Genomic DNA, 17,679 nt, shown 5'->3' on the forward strand with positions numbered 1-17,679 from the left:
CCCAATCCAATCGAGAGATGAATCGATATTGAAAATAATCATTCAGTTGCAGCCCTGATTTTGTAATTTAATCAGGTTTATATCGTAATATTTAAATAAAAGTCAGAATTATACAATAAGTCTAATGACATTTCAAAAACTACCTTCAAGATGTCAGATTATTTTAGAGTTTGACTTTTTAACTTTAAAATGATGTGTTGAGAACAGCTGCCAATACGTTCAGTCATTGTAGTTCTACAGTAAATCAGCCTATGAGAGATCGTGTAATGATTTTTTTTGTGACGTCACGAACAGCGGCTCCTGTGATTGGCTTGCATATCGGAAGTGGTAGAATCGGGGCGGGTTCAAGGGGGGAGGATGGTAAAAAAAACACCAGCCAGTGACCTGTCCGTGTAGGTGGTAGTTGAAGCAGTTTCTGACAGTTTGGCCTCACTTGTTGCTCTCCAGGTACAAAATAGAGCCATGGAAGAAGTGACAGGAGCTCAGCTGATTGCTGAGTCTCTCAAAGCTCAGGTAAGACCGTTAAATGAACATGAACATTGCGAAGATTTCTGAAGTATCTAACCCACACGTTAACTTACCAGCTGTGTCTGTATTGAACAATGTTACCACACCAAAAACTGTGTCAAGGTTCATGTGCCGCGCTGCCAAGTTTAATAAACTTTTAATACAGAAAAATACAGTCTATTTACATTTACAATCACACGTCTTCATGAAACTTGTATATTTTAGTGTTGGGTTTTTTTTAAATTGGCATTTTACCTCCCTTGCAGAAAGTGGAGTACATGTTTGGGATAGTTGGTGTTCCTGTCATTGAAGTGGCCATGGCTGCTCAGGCTGCAGGGATCAAATATGTGGGAATGCGCAACGAACAAGCGGTAAAATATTTATTATTCTGTTGCACTGCTGTTTACCTACTGTTGTAATACATAGATTTTACTGTATTCAAATCAAATCTGTCACACAACAGGCATGCTATGCAGCCTCTGCCACTGGATACCTAACTGGGAGGTAAGACTCTGACTTACTGGAGAGAATAATATGAGCCCAGATCAGTTTATTTTTCTTACTTGCTGCTGTCTCCTGTGGTTATCTGTATCCAGACCAGGTGCCTGCCTGGTGGTGTCTGGACCTGGACTCATTCATGCTCTGGGTGGAATGGCCAATGCTAACATGAACTGCTGGTATGAAAACTGATGTGGATTTGTTTTTTTTTTACATTTTAACCATAGCATCTGTGGCCATATAGGTGAAACACTACTTGTTGCCTGTGCACAGGCCTGTGGTTGTAATTGGAGGGTCCTCAGATCGAAACCAGGAAACAGCAGGGGCCTTTCAGGAGTTTCCTCAGGTAAAGCATGCCTTCATGTGGATTTTTTTGCCTGTTGACGCTTCATTAAATTGATACTGTTTTTCATTTGGCGTTAGGTGGAAGCATGTCGCCTTTACAGCAAGTTCTCTGCCAGACCCAGCAGCCTGGAAGCCATTCCCTCAGTGATAGAGAAGGTAACCTCTCAACCTATAGATAGATAGATAGATAGATAGATAGATAGATAGATACTTTATTTATCTCCAAGGGGAAATTCATGAATTGATGTTACACTGTCTGTCTTTTTCCTTTTAGTACACCTCACTAATGTACCTGACAGACTCAGTCAGACATTTTGTGCAGTTTGATGATATAAAAAAAGAAAAAGTGGATTAAAGTTTTATTGTGTGTTTGGTTGCTTGCAGGCAGTTCGCACAAGCTTGTATGGCCGTCCCGGTGCTTGTTACGTGGACATTGCAGGAGACATGGTCAATGCCAAAGTGGACAGGAGCAAAGTCAGGTTTGCTGTCATTTACACGTTTTAAAGATAGGTTTTAAAGATTATTTTCTGTGAGGCATCACCTCTGTCGTTACAAGTGTAAAGACACTGAGATAAGTATTTTTTTTCCTGTAGCTTTGTATCCTGTTGTCCAGCTCCCCCAGTGAGTTTAGCTGACCACGGTGCAATCACTCAAGCCATTTCTGTCTTGAAAGCAGCTAAAAGACCCTTGGTCATCGTTGGCAAAGGTAACATCAAAATAAACATTTGTAATATCTCTTGGAATTATCACATTGGGTGAGATAGAAACTCACACTTTCCTCCATTACTGGTGAACAGAGTATCATTGAATAAGTTATGATGATATATGAGTATTGTTGTGCCCAACAGGAGCAGCCTATGGCCGAGCAGAAATCGCTCTTAGGGAGTTTGTGGAAATGAGCGGCTTGCCGTTCCTGCCAACCCCCATGGGGAAAGGAGTGCTGCCCGATGATCACCCCAACTGTGTGGCTGCTGCTCGCTCTAGGTGAGACAATCTTTCACTAAAAGAATGTGCAGGAATGAAAAGAAAGAGCATATTTGCATTACTTAAGAACAAATATATATATCAAAAACTTTGGGTTATGTACTGAGATAGATGATCCATATTACATTAAAAAAAGAAAGAAAGAAATGTGAGAATATAAATGCATCATAATTGTTGTTTTTTATGATGAGATGTAAATTTTATGTAATTACTGATTACTCACCACTTACATTAAATATATATGAGTAAAGTTTTATTTAAGATCATTTCACATTGTTTACAGTTTGTTTTTGATTGTCTCTTTCCACCTCAACCCCAATGTCATCCCCCCTCCCTCCTCTGTTGTTTCCGTTATCAAGAGCTCTTCTCCAGGCTGATGTCGTGCTTCTGCTTGGAGCCAGGCTCAACTGGATTCTGCATTTTGGTCTACCACCTCGATTTGACCCTGATGTCAAAGTAATCCAGGTGTGTAAATGAGCAGGTTAAATGTTTTTTTGATTTGTTTACAATCAGTGCTACATTTGAGACCTTCTAAAATAATATTCAGGACACCTTACTGCTTTAAAGCTAATGCTGTATTAATTCACCGGTACTGCAAATGCTGTGCTACAAAAAACACAACACAGTTGCGCTCTGTGTGCAGGTTGACCTTTGTGCTGAGGAGATGGGGAACAATGTGAGGCCCGCTGTTGCTCTCCTGGGGGACATCAATGCTATTGTCACTCAGGTACATTAAGTGCAACTCAGTCAGACTCAACACACAAACTCTCACATCTTTGATGCATCTCTCTCTTTGTGGTCTTTGTCCTGAGATCCTGATGTGTTTTAAAGATGTAAAGATGTCTTTGATTCACTCTATTGTTTTTCCTTCAGCTCCTGACGTGTGTCCGTCAAGATGGTTGGAAATATCCCTCTGATACAGAGTGGTGGAACTCACTCAAGGACAAAATTGCAGCTAATGCAAAAATATCAAAGGTGGGTTTAGACTCATTTATAAAAAGCTGATGACATTAATTTAATAGCTACGTATTTCATGTATTTCATTTAGATGTAGCATATTGTTATTATTTATGCAGTTTCACAAGTTTTTTGCTGTTTGTCTCCACAGGCACTCGCTCTGCAGTCAACGTTGCCCATGAACTATTACACAGTGTTTCACCATGTGTCCCAGCTGCTGCCACATGACTGCATCATTGTCAGCGAGGGAGCAAACACCATGGACATAGGCCGCACTATGCTGAACAACTACCTACCTCGACACAGGCAAGGCGGTCTCATTGAAGCAGAGGTTACAGTCACACTTCTCAGTTGTCTTAAGCGTTCACCCTGGTTCAGTCTTTATTTATTGAAACACAACTGTGAATACACATATTCCATTGCGATTAGAAAGGATTATGTTGCAGGAAGGAGTAACAAATAAAGTAGTTTTCCAAATGCACCTCGAATGGATGAGTGACCCGATCTTACTGTGTAAATGTTTAAGCCCCTCTCATCCTCTTGGGAGATTTTTCTTTAGCCCTTTCTGTGCAAATTTTACATAGGAACAAATCTTCAGGTATATGCAGTTCATACAAAACACAGCAAATGTACATTTTCACACTGAAGCAATTTAAATATAGTCACTGTTGACAAGTATTTTACTGTATTAGAGTGGTATTTGACTAAGTCTTTAAGCCTCTGCACATTTTTTGTAGTCTGTGGTTAGCTAATCCTGATGATGTGCAGGTTGGATGCAGGCACATTCGGAACAATGGGAGTAGGCCTTGGTTTTGCGATAGCTGCAGCTGCTGTGGAGAGGAGCGAGAATAAAGGCCGGAGGGTTGTCTGTGTGGAAGGAGACAGTGCCTTTGGATTTTCTGGCATGGAGGTTGAGACCATGTGCAGGTGGGTTTGCTTACCCCCTCTCTATGCAGTGTATTTGATTCAGCCTCCTAGTACAACTTGATTTCACAATCTTCTTGTTATTCTCATAGGTATAATCTACCTGTGGTTATTATTGTGGTCAATAATAATGGTATATACAGCGGAGTGGATCCTGAAACGTGGAAAGAAATGGCAAAAATGGGAGATCTGACCTCTATGTGAGTCAAGTGATCATAATATAGTACCTTCACTATGATGGTTTCCTCCATGTTATCAGCTCTGATGTAATGAGAGGTATCTCATGTTGCTTGTCAGAGCCCCTCCTGTGACCCTCCTACCTGAGGCACGCTATGATGAGATTATGACAGCGTTTGGAGGTCGGGGCTTCCTGGTGAGGACGGTGGAGGAGCTGTGCAGCGCCTTACAGCTTAGCTTGACTGACTGGGAGAAACCGAGTCTCCTCAACGTGCTTATCGACCCTTCCTCCGACAGAAAACAGCAGGTAACTGTCATCTTCAGGCATTATATATGTATATGTGTATATACATATGTATATATGTGTATTGAGTCATCTCAGTCATCCTGAGTGGCATAGGTCAAAAAGGAAAGAACCCCCTGGAGTTTTGTTATGAAGTTGGATTTAGTCATGCATCTGAATGGCTTCTTCAGCTGTAATGACAGGCCAGATATCTTAGCATCTATACTGTGGAAATGACACGCCCCCTGGTGGTCGAGGATGTTACTGGTGCTGCACTGCTACTTTTCACCTGATTAAAACACTGTTGTCAAATTCGGCTTTCTCCAAAATTCTCATTGCCCCAATACCTGGCAAAGGTGAAATTAGACATGCTAATTAGGTCAGTTAAGAGATGGCATCTCCTGGGACAAACGTTGAGGATTAGTTTCAGAACCAGGATTACCGGGTCAAGATGTTGGCATTGGTTATGGCGATTGAGATCTTAAGTCTTGTCTCATGCCAATATTTTATCCCTTTGCAGCCGAGTGCTCTCGCCGACTTGATGTGTTGCTAATGAGCACTTTAGACATGTGAGAGTGTGTATAACCAAAGACTGTAAGTTAGGAGGGGTGGACATTTGGATTCAGGCCCTGTTTCATTTTATCTAGAAATAAGACAGACAGAAGATGCATGATGAGTGACACTGACAGTCGCAGCTGTAAAGCCAAGAGTGATTAAAAGCGGAAGCGTTTCAGTTGATGATTAGTGCAGAGCAACGAAACAGTTTGGTGTTTATTTTTCTCATCCTCATACTTCTACGTGACTGACATGCCTTAGTGAACAGTAATCCAAACGCTCCAGGTGCACTGCAGAACTGTTGTATTCCCCTCACAATCCCTGCACCTCACACCAACCTGACCTTTCTATTTCAGGGTCCCCATAATTAGAAAGCATGGCCCTCTGTGTTTATGTTGAATGTATCCACGCAACCCTTCACAGACATGTTTTAAGGTTGTATTGAGGGCCGTATCCATGGTGCTGAACCCCATGGTTGTGCACTCTGTGGCCAGCAGAAAAGACCCCCTCCCTTATTTGACTTGTGCTGCCGTCATTGTTTGTCTCCTGACTGTTATTCAGTTCAGTTGGAATTAAGGTTGAGTCTTAGATAATAGTTGAAGACAAAATATTCATTGTTCCTTAACAACTACATTTCTGAATTTGGAGGTCAAATGGATACCAGCATCCGTCTAGGCCACAAAAGGCCCTTTACATAATTATAATTGCTCTATCATCTATGGCAGTTTAATACAATGCTGTGTTGTCTGTATTTGCAGGAGTTTCCTTGGCTCACACGCTCCAACTTATAGAGAGAGAAGTGCCTCCTCCTTTATCCAGAACATTATCAGAACAGCAGCATTTTCCTCAGGACACTGAAACTGGGAAAATATGAGGTTGTTTTTGTTTTTTGTGATTGTTTCTGTGAAATAACTGAATATTTTTATTGATTCCTACTACTCAGAAGTGATACAATTTACTAAATAATACCACAATAAAGTTTTTTACACATTATACATTGAACTTTATTTCTTCTTTATTTCTTCTTCTGTCAAGTCAGTCAGTTTTTACGTATGGCTGTAACTATTACTCTAATGATTAATGTTGTGATTAATTGTTTGACCTAGAAAATGTAAAAAAAGCCTATGAAGTATACCTTCACATTTACCTAATGCCCAACGTGACATCTTAAGATTGCTTGCTCTGTCTGACAAACAGTCCAGAGCTCAAAGATATTCAGTTTACAATGATATTAAAAAAGGACAAATTGCATCTGAAAACAGAACCGCAGACAGAATTTTCTGCTTAGTAAAATGACTCAAGTGATTCATCGATTATCAAAATTGATGTCAATAGTTAATAGATTTTCCGTCAATCAACTTATCAATCAATCAACTTATCATTTCAGCTCTACTCCCACATAATAAATGTAGTAGGTACAGTGATTGTACTATATATGGCTTATCAAACCTGTCATCCAAAATGATCCAGTGCAAACACAAATGCGAATGATGGGAAAGTAAAATCACATTTTATATATATATATATATATTTTTTTTTAAGTTACTAAATTTGCATTTGCATTTAGATAAATTCACACCCTCCTTTAATCTCACACCTTGTCAGGGACATCTTTAAACAAACAGCAGTGACCATCTTATGCAATATTTACATATTTTTTTTATTTCAGTGCAGTGACATCTTTGCAAAAATGATTGAGTGCGATCAGTTTCATTAGATAAATGTTTGTGTATCAGTATATGGCTTCATCACTCACTCAGTCTCTTGCAGACCCAAATGATGCATCTTTTTCATTTGTGCATGAGTAGTAGATAATTTCCATATCATTACAGATGAAGTGCTCTTGAGAGGTAATGTTGTCTGGATTTCCAGTTGTTTTTTTGTTTGTTCTTTTTACAGCTCTCACATCCCCCAAAGAGCCTCTTTGGAAATGCAGACACTTAATTTTGTGGGACAGACTGGGCAATAAAACCAATCTGTCCTGGCCTAAATGGATACCATGATGCACGGTGGGATGCACACTGCATACAGAAAGATGTAGGAATCTATATAGACACACAGAAGATTGATACACTTAGGAAAGTTGTCACATGATGCACAAATGCACTTTTACACCTTCAGGCAGCATCCTATTTGAATCTCTTGCAGAAAAGCCCACTGTGGGTTAGTCATGTCTCCCTGTGAGAGGAGTGGAAACAACAAAAGGCACCCCCCTGCAGTTGTAGAGATCTAATATTGGCACCCGAAGCAGCTGGCGGGCTGTCTCCTGTAATTTTAGCGCACACTGATGCGGAGGAAAGATTTAATGGGCATTGGTCGGCGTACCCTCTTCTGAAGGCGTAAAGGAGACAGAGCAGAGCGAGCAGAGAGGGAGGGGAGAGGACAGTGAGGAGAGAGGGAGAGAGAAAGGCAGCGTGTGAGCGCTGCTGTGGCTCAGAAACAAAGTCAGGCAACTATCTGGAGCAGCATGACTCTTCTAACACTTGGATTGTATCTGCCACTGTGGTTTTGTTATGGCCTGGCCCAGTCCTCTTTTCTGGACAGCTTTATTTCATTCCCAGCAGGTAGGAAAACTCTCTTCCTGAGCCTGTATGTGTGTGTCTGTGTGTAGGTGTGTATATTGTACTGTACATACAGTGTTATGCATGCACAGGTATTCAGAGAGTTGAGTTGTAAAAGCACGGGATTTATTTTGAGCTCAATATGTTAGTAAAATACACTTGTTTTTATTTTCTTGTCGCCCATGAGGTAGACTGGAAATGCCTCTATAAATAGCGAGACCAGCTCCAGTTCTTCAGTGAGAGGCACAGGCACTTCATATCTGTGTCCAGCTTTAGGAACTCTGCTGGACGGGTGTCATGATTTGATAGTTTGCACCTGTTTCCCTGTCACTTATGCTGCCCCTGCATGTTCTAACCTCTATGCTTTGTCCAGGGTTTTTACTGTATGTGTGGGATATTTGTTGCATCACATGTAGCTTATATAGTTGCCCGTGCATGTCCATGTGTCATGAGTTGAGCGTTTCTCTGCTAATTTTGATGAAGAGGTCAGGATACGCCTTCAGTTGTACTGTTTGACATCTGGCATCGCTGCCTGTTTGACTGACTGCTTGCTCACCTTGCACAGCTCTCAGACCCCAGGAGCAGCAGAAGAGATTCAACCCATGCTGTTTACTGAGTCCACCTCCACCCCCACTGTTTCCTCCACCCCCTTCACTTTGGCGCCGCCACGCTCATGTGAGTCAAAGTCATGTGACTTTCTATTGTGGAATATCTGACCGTTAACATGTCCTTGGGTGAAATCCAGGTTGCCCTGCTCTTACTGTCTTTTGACCCCTGAACAAGGCTGTTAAAAATACTCAGATAGTGGAACATGTTTGTGGGAATAAATGGCTTAACAAGTCCTTTGCTGTGAGTTATAAAATTTATGATGAGGATGTGATGAAATTCAGATATAAAGTTCTTTGACAAACTTTGTAAAGTAAGTAAAACTCCCATTGTCTAAGAGTTATTCAGTTGACACTCCTCTCTCCACTTAGTATTTGTCAAAACTGTAAGATAAACATTGTATCTTATTTATATTTTTTATTTTACAGAATGAAGGTTTTTCTAACAATGGTGCTGAGTCTGAGCTGGGCAATGAGCATAAAGGTTCTCCCTGTGTCCGAGGCCTCCCTGGGCCTGCAGGTCCCCCTGGACCTCAGGTAGGATCCAGACTCTTCCCAAACATCATTATCCCAGCATTAATAATGTACCATAGATCTGGGACCTTGGTATTTTCATAACACAATTCCATTACCTCACGCAATTTGTCTTGAGTAGGATTCACTGTCAGTTTGGGTGAATCACAGACTGTCTCTCCTTCATGTTTGGGGTTTGCATAGATTTAAGGTGTTAAGATTTAGTACTCCAGCAACATATTACCCCTCACCTCCTCTCCAACTTGAGAGTTCCTGCAGAGCAGCGGATGAGGTTTTCTCTGGCCAATGCAACACAGCAGCCCATTAACGCTTTACATTTAGCTGAGACACAAATAGCCTTTTTCCACTGCCTGCCAGTGTGCCACACATCATTCTCAGAAACTGTCCGAAGAGCTGTCTGCCTGGAAAGGAATACTGTGTCGCGTAAATTCCAGGGATTACCAACACAAGCATGTGTGCGTGTGTTTGTGTTCTCTGGTGATGAAAGATATGAAGACATTTTGGTTCAGTAGGTTCTTGTTAACCTAACCTCCTCCCCTGTTAGCCCAGCGTCTCATTAGTGAAAAGCAGATTTACCAAATGATTGTTAAAGCTTTAACTGTGTTTGCCTGTCTCAGGTTGTTACAGCACCAGCTGGACTGCAGCAGCATTTCAGTATATCAAAAGAGACCCACAAGGCACTTTTTAAATCAATAGTGGCCACTCAGCCTTTAGCTAATTGAAACTGCAGCTGTGGGCCTCCAGAAGCAGACATGACTTTGTGGTGGGATATCATGGACAATAAAACTAATTTAGGTGGCTATCTCTGGGATTTATAAGCGTATGCTTTGCATTTATTGTTTTTTTATGCTCATCAGGGTCCACCTGGATTACCTGGCATAGGGGGGCCTAAGGGAGAAAAGGTAAGTAGTTTACTTCCCCATGTTCCAGTCTCATCTCATTTATTTTGGTCATTATACATTCACAAGCTCCTCATTATTTTGTAAGCTAAAATTGAATTGACCTGTTGCACATGACTGAAAGATGCTTGCTGGAAGAGTATTAAATGACCGCTGTCCGTGTTCCCTCCTCCACATCCTGTTGTCAGGGAGAAATTGGAAGACCTGGGCAAAAGGTGAGAGTCTCCATTAATCACTCCATATTCTCCGCTAAGTGGATTTACTCAAAAATGAGATACAGTGCCTCCGCCTGCTTGCTAGCTGTAACTCAGAGCACTGCCTGCGCCTGGTTGTGTGCATCAAGAAATTGTGAGCAAGTGCAACCTTGACAGGAGACAGAACAGACACATTGACAGGACGTCGTGAGGGATACAGAGCTGCTGAGACAGGCTGTTTTGTTAGCAGAGGGGAGTTAACATGCTGTTGATCTCCTCTCACAGAGGGGGGACGTATTGCCTCCCTATCGACCCCTCAAAGACATCCAGCATCATGCCTCCCTGTCAGATGGCCCTCCCTCTCTTTTACAAAGGGAGAATGAGGGCACACCGCTTTATTGAAAGCTCAGGGTTTGATCACCGCAGGCAGAAGAGAAGTGACCTCCTCCATGATCAGTCACTGTGGTTGAGCAGTAAAAGCAGCCCAGTGGGAGAGCTTCACTGGCTGGTGGCCTGACCGAGCAGCTTTGCAGCACTGCGGTGCAATTTAGCTTAGTGCTTCAGCCAGGTCATAAATCATTTTATTTCCCACAAGCACGGACTCTTGTTCTATATACAGCCCATCATTTAATTAAAGAGAGCAATGTGACAGGGCTCGTTAAAGTCATTTTCCCCCTACATGTGCAGCCGTGTCTGATAAATACTATAGCAAGCAGGCTGTCAAACAAGCATAAGTGACCATGATTTCATAAACAACTTCTAACGGGTTCTTCAGCTGTGGCAGCAGTTGTTTTATTAGCCTTTTATAAACTATGTCTGTGTCAGATTGTGTGTTAAAATTGATTTCTTCTGATAGGGTCGGACAGGTCCTCCTGGACTTCCTGGGAAACAGGGACCAGCTGGATGGCCAGGACCAAGTGGGCCCAAAGTGAGTAAGTCAGACCTCATAACGTAGATGATATAATATATGACATGACTTGAGACCAGTAAGTGCCAATATATACGGTGGTGTAGATAGGTGCAGTTTTGATTTGTGTACCGATTTGTACAATGAAATACTCTGTTATGTAACATGCAACCTTTTCCATACACATGCTTGATTGAAACTGTACAAATGAACCTAGTCTCCACTCATTATGTCTTCTTTGGGGTGGAGTAGTATTTGGAACATGTGTTCCCAAAAATGAAGCCAATCCACATTTGCCTGATGTTTCCTCTGTGTCAGGGTGAGAAAGGAGACCCGGGGCTGATGGGTTTACCTGGAGCCAGAGGACCAATTGGGCCGAGGGTATGATCTACATACAACCTACGCAGACGACACGTGTATAATCTCCTCTTTCGCATTATTTTGCTTCATCTTAGATATTTTGTATCTTTACTCTAGGGTTTACCTGGGTATAAAGGTGAAAAGGTATGTGGCCATTTTTATTAAAATCATTGAGTACAACATACACATTGAATTTTATTGAATTTACTTTTGCATTTAAAGTATATATTGTGTAACACACTGTGTTCTGCTCCATCAGGGCTCTCGAGGTGATCGTGGTGAGAGTGGAGTGAAAGGCGACAAGGTGGGCAGACTGCAAATGTTAAAGCAGACCTGTGTATATGTACTGTACACTGTACAAACTCTGTTATGATACTATCATTTACTGTTCTGTATCCACAGGGTGCAATGGGTTTCCCAGGAATGCTTGGACAGAAAGTGAGCAACACATTCAAGAGAGCAGAAGTTGTTAAGTTAATTTGTTACCCAGAATTACAACTTTAACTCAATGTTGAGTTGATGTGATTTTTCACCCAGGGCGAAATGGGTCCAAAAGGAGAACCTGGAATCTCAGGAAACAGAGGACCCACTGGTAGACCAGGGAAGAGAGGCAAGCAGGTTAGGTGTTTGTGAGCTGTATTTGTGCCTCAGTTCTGAGTGTGTAGTGGGACATTTTGAAATACTTTAAGAATGCAGGCCAACTTGATAGTTCACAGAGGAGAGAAACTTGACCTTTTGATCTCTGAAACATTCTGTAAAGAAATGTGACGTTGTGCATTGTTTTGATTGTGTGTCAGGGAGTGAAAGGGGACCCAGGCAGTACTGGTCCTATGGGACCTGCAGGCCCACAGGGACCTCAAGGCCACCCTGGTCCTCCTGGTTCACCTGCCACAGGTGAGAACTTTTACCTCTCCTATTTTCCAAGAGAGCAGAAATAATCCTCCCAAGAAAAAAAACCCTGAGGACACTGAAAGGATGTTTGGTCAGCGCAGGAACTCACATCCTTTTTGAAGGGATTGGTTTGCGTGTAGCTCTGCACTTCCTCTGTTCTCTGAGAGTGTGTGAAAAGCTGTGCTACCAATGCGAAGACAAGAAAACATCCCTATCAGCAAAAGAAAACACACTCTAGACCAGTGTAAGAGGTAACACCGGTAGTCTTATTTAGCACCAGAGAAATCTAATCTCCTGAGGTGAAACAAGATGCTCTCGTCATGACATCATGTGGCTGAAATGGGTTCACAGATGGCAGGCCTGCCTACAGTTTTACAAATATTATGTCACCACATAATTAAAGTGACATTTGTTATCTTGATCAGGTGTCTGCAAGAAAAAAATTGATTGCGTTTACCTCTTGATAGATGAACTAGAGATACTACATGTACTTTCACACACTACTTTCATGACTTATGGTATTTACATCAGCTACTGTACAGCGTGTACTCTCAACAACACCTCCCCTCTTGAGCCTGCAGCATTCTGTTACTTGGCAGTAAACATGTAGCCTGTAGTTGCCTTTTGGAGCCTTTGTACACAGTGATGACTTGTCTCTCTGCGTATGTTTAGGTCTTTACATGGTTGGAACAAAGGGTGCACGTGGTCCACCAGGGCCTCCTGGAAAGTGTAGCTGCAGCAGCTCTGCATTTGATGATTATTCTTCCAGAGGAAACTATCCCAAAGTACCAGCGGTGAGAATAAATAGTCCTGTTGCAGTCAATAGTAAAAGGTTATGTACAGTAATGTGTGCTGTTTGTTATGGGGCTTATACATTCAAGAATGTACAGAATCATTTGAGACATCTCTGAAAAAAATATTAAGGATTCTTAACAAAATCTAAAATCTGTATATATTTAAAGTTTATGATATAATGCAACTAGATGTTATTTTGACTTGTAAATTTTTGGAAACCCTGGGGTTATTGGGTTTTAATAACCTCTGAGTTAATTATTTAAAGCTAAAAAGTATTAACAGATAAAAGTGTGCCTAGTGGGGAGATGAATATTGCTTTGAGACGCATATTGCCAGCTGGGATATTAAATTTTGATGCCAGTCCTAGCCTGGTCAGATGCGTACACGAACTGATGAAGCCTCTTGGATGAGAGGTGAAACGTCTTCCCAGACAAATAACCTAGTCCAGTTGTTTTCGATTTAAAAAACTCCTTTCAGGATTTGATGCTCAATATCTCAAAATTGCACACCGATGAAACTCGACCTTAAAATTCAAAATGCCCTAAGTATTGTAAACATGACAGTAAATTTTTTCACTTTACCTTTCATACAGATATTTGTTGTTAGCAATGAGGAAGAACTGGAGCGCCTTCACACTGATAACGCTCTTGCATTCCGCAAAGACCAGAGATCGCTCTATTTCAAAGACATTGATGGCTGGCTGCCAATCCAGGTATCACAGCATGCACCATAATCTCATTTTATCTTTATATTTTCTATACCTTCATATTATTTTCTTTTTTTACACACTGTGATTATACAGTCAGTTTTTTCCTTCCTTTCTAATTTTTTTAAACTCTGTGAAAGACTTTTCCATTCCAGCTGACACCGTTCCAGTCCATGGAAAACGCACCTGATGATGAAGGTTACTGCGGTGACGGGATAGTGCAGATTTCCAGTGGGGAACAGTGTGATGACAGAAACAGAGTCGTCACTGACAGCTGCGTCAGTAAGTCATGTGTCTATGTTAGGTGGTCTCTGAAAACTCCTTAGTTGTACTTTGCTGTGCACATATAACGTGACCCCTCCACCCCTGCTGTCTCCCCTTACCACAGAGTGTAAACACGCCTACTGTGGAGACGGATATCGCTATGAGGGGGCTGAGGAGTGTGATGGAAAAGACTTTGGATACCAGACATGCAATTCATATCTTCCAGGGTAAGCACAGTTTACAACTATTTGTGGATAAAACGCTTAGCTGCAATAAAAGACAATTGTTTTGTTGACATGTAAACTGACCTGAGGGTGCTTCTCCTCTTATTTGCAGGTCCTATGGTCACCTCAAGTGCACACCATACTGTGTTATTGACTCCACAAACTGCAAGTACTTCACTTGATGGAGGAGGATGGACAGTGCAGTGGGATCCTCTGTGTGTTGTTTCTCTTGACACATAACAGGAATATTTTCATGCAAAACAAAGAACAATAATGCACCAAGCAAGAGACTCTGAAGGAAGAGGAAGCCAATGATTCTATGATGAAAGAAAATCAAAACATACATATATATAACTCCTCTGTATTGCTGCTGAGATGCCACGTAGCTCCCTGGAGTTATAGAGTCGGTCAGGGGAGGCGAAAGCCTTAACCCACATATAAGAAATGCACAGGACAACTGCAATCTGTCTTAACAAGCAGGACTTAAGACTGGCCTCCTCTCCACGCCTGATTGGACCGGAATCAGCCTCTAGATGCAACAGTTGTGTGACAGCCATGCAGAGACTTAATTAAGTGCCAGTTGGAGATGTTGCAGAGGAGCAGTAACCGGGCCTGAGTCATATTAATCTTGACCCAGTTACTGTTGAGAAAGAGAGGCAGTAGGACATCCAGAGCCATGGCCCCAGGTATTCTACTGCACTCGAGTGACAGTGCACAGTATTTGCATGAGGCTGGGATTACTAAGACCACGACAGTAGCTGTCACTATCCAAGCATGTAACCTATCCGTTTATTTATTATTGACACAACAAGGTTCGTATTGTATACTCTCAATATCACATCACTAATTTCAGTCATACAGGTAAAACCAGGCATATAGTAAGATCAATATGTATGGTTAGAGATGGAGATACAACTGTGCATCAATTGTGCACTTGTAATATTTCAGTGAGTCTGTTATACCAGGAGACTGCACTGAGGAGTCTCCCAGCTCCTGGGAAACTTCAGAGGCTGACTGGACATTATTACCTTGTGATGGTACTGTACTTGACAGGGACATCCAGAGTCTGGACAAGGTTTCATTAATTCAAAAACTTCTCAGGAACCAACAGGTAATGTAGCTCCACACAGCACCTTTCACAGGCATCCTCCACTACTCTCTTTGTAAATCAAAAGGCAGTGACTGTAAACTGAGGCGCACAGGTAACTCAAACAAGAGCTTTTAATGGATCGACAATGTGCAGTCCTGTAGGTACGATCGAGTTCCTTCCCTGTGCTCCAATGAGAAATGAAATATACTGTATGTGAAGGCTTGAAACTGTTATGTTCTTAATTTTCTCACTGCACAGGAAAGGCTGGAATAGTCTGTAGCTGCTAAAGGAGGAGGAATCTCAATTCCAGTCTGTTATATGGTCATTACTGTATTTACTCTAATACCTCTTTATCCAGTCTTTCTGTCTTACAGTATATACAGCAACGGAGAAACTCAACAGTAAACTTAACAGTGTAGATGTAGTCTGCTGTGTGCTGGGCACAGATGGTGAAAATGACTTTGCCGATATAAGCTGACATTTTCCATAAGCTACTGTATGAGTCGCAGTGCCAAGGGAGACCTTTTCTCAGCCATACTTAGATGTAGTCAGGTGTTATAAAGTGATTCATCTGTAAAAAGCAATCGAAAGATAAAGACTGTTACTATATTGTGTCCGCATGCTTGTGATACCGTGCTAATGACTGTGCAACGCTTCCACTTTGCCAAACATTGTTTTGTTAATCATCGCATTCATCAGCATAGCGGGTGTCTTAAGAAATGTCAGCCTTGCTCTGGCCAGAGTGTAGCTAAGTACTGTATGTGTGACACACCTTATACGATAGTGATGAACTGTGCCATGCACAAAGCTGAAATACCGTTTGGAAACTATGTTGAATGTTGTGCTTGTGGCCTGTGATGCTGTGATGTATCCTGTACTGTGTATGCACAACAATGTTGAAACATAACATGCATGTGTTAACGTACTGTAAAGCTTTATGAAATATATTATTCGACATGACTGGGATAGTGAAAGTTCATTTTATGTCATTATTCTGATATGATTTATACAGGAGTTGTGAACAGTTTTCAAAAGAACTGAAAATAAAAAGAATTGAAATCATTCGCTCTGTCTTCCATTGGCATCTTTACATTCTGGTCAGGGGTTTGTCAGCAGCGTTGCTTTCTCTCTGTTGTGAGCAAGCAGTGACAGTGGGGAGCTGTGCAAAAAAGCCGACAGACAGTGATAGAGATGCTATTGACGTTCCCTCAGAGCACAGCTCTCACTGTAAAAAAAAAAAAAAATGCTGATATCCATCAAATGGAAAAAAGATGCTGTCAGCAGCTCCTTGCAAAGTGCTGTGTTAGACTTAAAAGTAAACAGACCACAGTGAACTCTTGCTGTTCTCTCAGACATGACAATAGGTTTTCAGCTTTTCATTCTGTCTTTATGAAGCCCCTCTGAGCTGAGTCTGCGCCTGGAGATGAGGCACAGCGATACAGCTTTGGGGACGGGCATCCAGCCAGTGTTGCAGCAGAGATGTTGGAGGCTCAATGCAATCATATAACCCTATTAGCATGCTGTATTTCTTTTCTAAATCACATCAGGACAATTTGTCTTCTGAGATGTCTGAGTAAAAGCTTACCTTGGTGTATTTATCCCATCACATGCATTCCCCCTAACCAGGCCAATCAGATTTGTACCACAGATGTCTCAGTACAGCATTAAATGTCACTGGAGATGCAGTGGGCAACCTGCTTCGTAATGAAAAGATCTGCTGTGCAGACAGAAGAATCCCCTAAGTGAAGTTTTCTTTCTTTTTATGCCTTATCATGCTATGACTTTATTATGCTTTACAATAGTATGACTTTTTATGTCTTACTATACTATGATGTCTTTATGCCTTACTATACTATGACTTTTTTATGTCTTACTATACTATGACTTTTTTATGTCTTACTATACTATGACGCTTTTATGCCTTACTATACTATGACTTTTTTATGTCTTACTATACTATGACTTTTTTATGTCTTACTATACTATGACGTTTTTATGCCTTTCTGTACTATGATCTTTTATGTCTTACTATACTATGTTTTTTTTATGGGGCAGCAAGGTGGTGCAGTGGTTACTGTCATCCCACAGTGAGAAGGTTCTGAGTACAAACCCAGAGCCTGGGGTCTTTCTGTATGGAGTTTGTATGTTCTCCCTATGCCTGTGTGGGTCCTCTCTGTTTGCTCTGGCTTCCTCCCGCAATCCAAAGACACATTGGGTTAAATGGCGATTGTAATGCCTTACTGTACTATGACTTTTTTATAACTTACTATACTATGATGTTGTTATGACTTACTATACTATGATTTATCAATGGGGCGGCACAGTGGAGCAGTGTTAGAACTGCATAAAAATTCATAATATAGGTAGACATTAAAAGTCATAGTATAGTAAGGTATAAAAATGTCATGAAAACATCATA

At 41.5% G+C, this 17,679-nt stretch overlaps 3 protein-coding genes across 3 annotated transcripts in view; all 3 read left to right on the forward strand.

Moving 5' to 3' along the window:
• Positions 1-306, forward strand: part of LOC147819310 (2-hydroxyacyl-CoA lyase 1-like) — a 2,575-nt gene extending 2,269 nt beyond the window's left edge. Inside the window, exon 7 of the mRNA XM_087173142.1 lies at positions 295-306. Within this exon, the coding sequence (XP_087029268.1) occupies positions 295-306 (12 nt within the window). The remainder of the gene's footprint in view (positions 1-294) is intronic.
• A 48-nt stretch (positions 307-354) lies between these two features.
• Positions 355-6,225, forward strand: hacl1 (2-hydroxyacyl-CoA lyase 1). The gene is made up of 17 exons (XM_023403175.2): positions 355-513; positions 774-878; positions 971-1,011; positions 1,104-1,184; positions 1,279-1,351; positions 1,429-1,506; positions 1,735-1,829; positions 1,944-2,056; positions 2,199-2,334; positions 2,694-2,799; positions 2,978-3,061; positions 3,208-3,309; positions 3,443-3,597; positions 4,060-4,218; positions 4,308-4,415; positions 4,513-4,699; positions 5,989-6,225. Exons 1-17 carry the CDS (start codon positions 463-465, stop codon positions 6,019-6,021), a joined length of 1,707 nt encoding a protein of 568 aa, XP_023258943.1. The 5' UTR covers positions 355-462; the 3' UTR covers positions 6,022-6,225.
• A 1,359-nt stretch (positions 6,226-7,584) lies between these two features.
• On the forward strand, positions 7,585-16,322 carry colq (collagen-like tail subunit (single strand of homotrimer) of asymmetric acetylcholinesterase). The gene is made up of 17 exons (XM_023403149.2): positions 7,585-7,794; positions 8,357-8,466; positions 8,826-8,933; positions 9,788-9,832; positions 10,018-10,044; positions 10,880-10,951; positions 11,249-11,311; positions 11,408-11,434; positions 11,550-11,594; positions 11,693-11,728; positions 11,828-11,908; positions 12,088-12,184; positions 12,854-12,975; positions 13,569-13,688; positions 13,823-13,964; positions 14,071-14,173; positions 14,283-16,322. Exons 1-17 carry the CDS (start codon positions 7,698-7,700, stop codon positions 14,350-14,352), a joined length of 1,365 nt encoding a protein of 454 aa, XP_023258917.1. The 5' UTR covers positions 7,585-7,697; the 3' UTR covers positions 14,353-16,322.
• Positions 16,323-17,679: the final 1,357 nt, after the last annotated feature.

Source organism: Seriola lalandi, unplaced genomic scaffold (assembly GCF_002814215.2).
Source record: "Seriola lalandi dorsalis isolate HSWRI2012SDOR001 ecotype SW California unplaced genomic scaffold, Sedor1 jcf7180002054062, whole genome shotgun sequence".
NCBI lineage: Eukaryota > Metazoa > Chordata > Actinopteri > Carangiformes > Carangidae > Seriola > Seriola lalandi.

Excerpts from the sequence above, each read along its gene's own strand:
- hacl1 (XM_023403175.2), top strand. The coding sequence starts at position 463 with ATGGAAGAAGTGACAGGAGCTCAGCTGATTGCTGAGTCTCTCAAAGCT. Across the intron at positions 1,185-1,278 it reads AATGCTAACATGAACTGCTG|GCCTGTGGTTGTAATTGGAG; the intron begins GTATGAAAACTG and ends GCCTGTGCACAG. Across the intron at positions 2,335-2,693 it reads GTGGCTGCTGCTCGCTCTAG|AGCTCTTCTCCAGGCTGATG; the intron begins GTGAGACAATCT and ends TCCGTTATCAAG.
- colq (XM_023403149.2), top strand. The coding sequence starts at position 7,698 with ATGACTCTTCTAACACTTGGATTGTATCTGCCACTGTGGTTTTGTTAT. Across the intron at positions 9,833-10,017 it reads GGGGGCCTAAGGGAGAAAAG|GGAGAAATTGGAAGACCTGG; the intron begins GTAAGTAGTTTA and ends TCCTGTTGTCAG. Across the intron at positions 11,595-11,692 it reads GTGGAGTGAAAGGCGACAAG|GGTGCAATGGGTTTCCCAGG; the intron begins GTGGGCAGACTG and ends CTGTATCCACAG.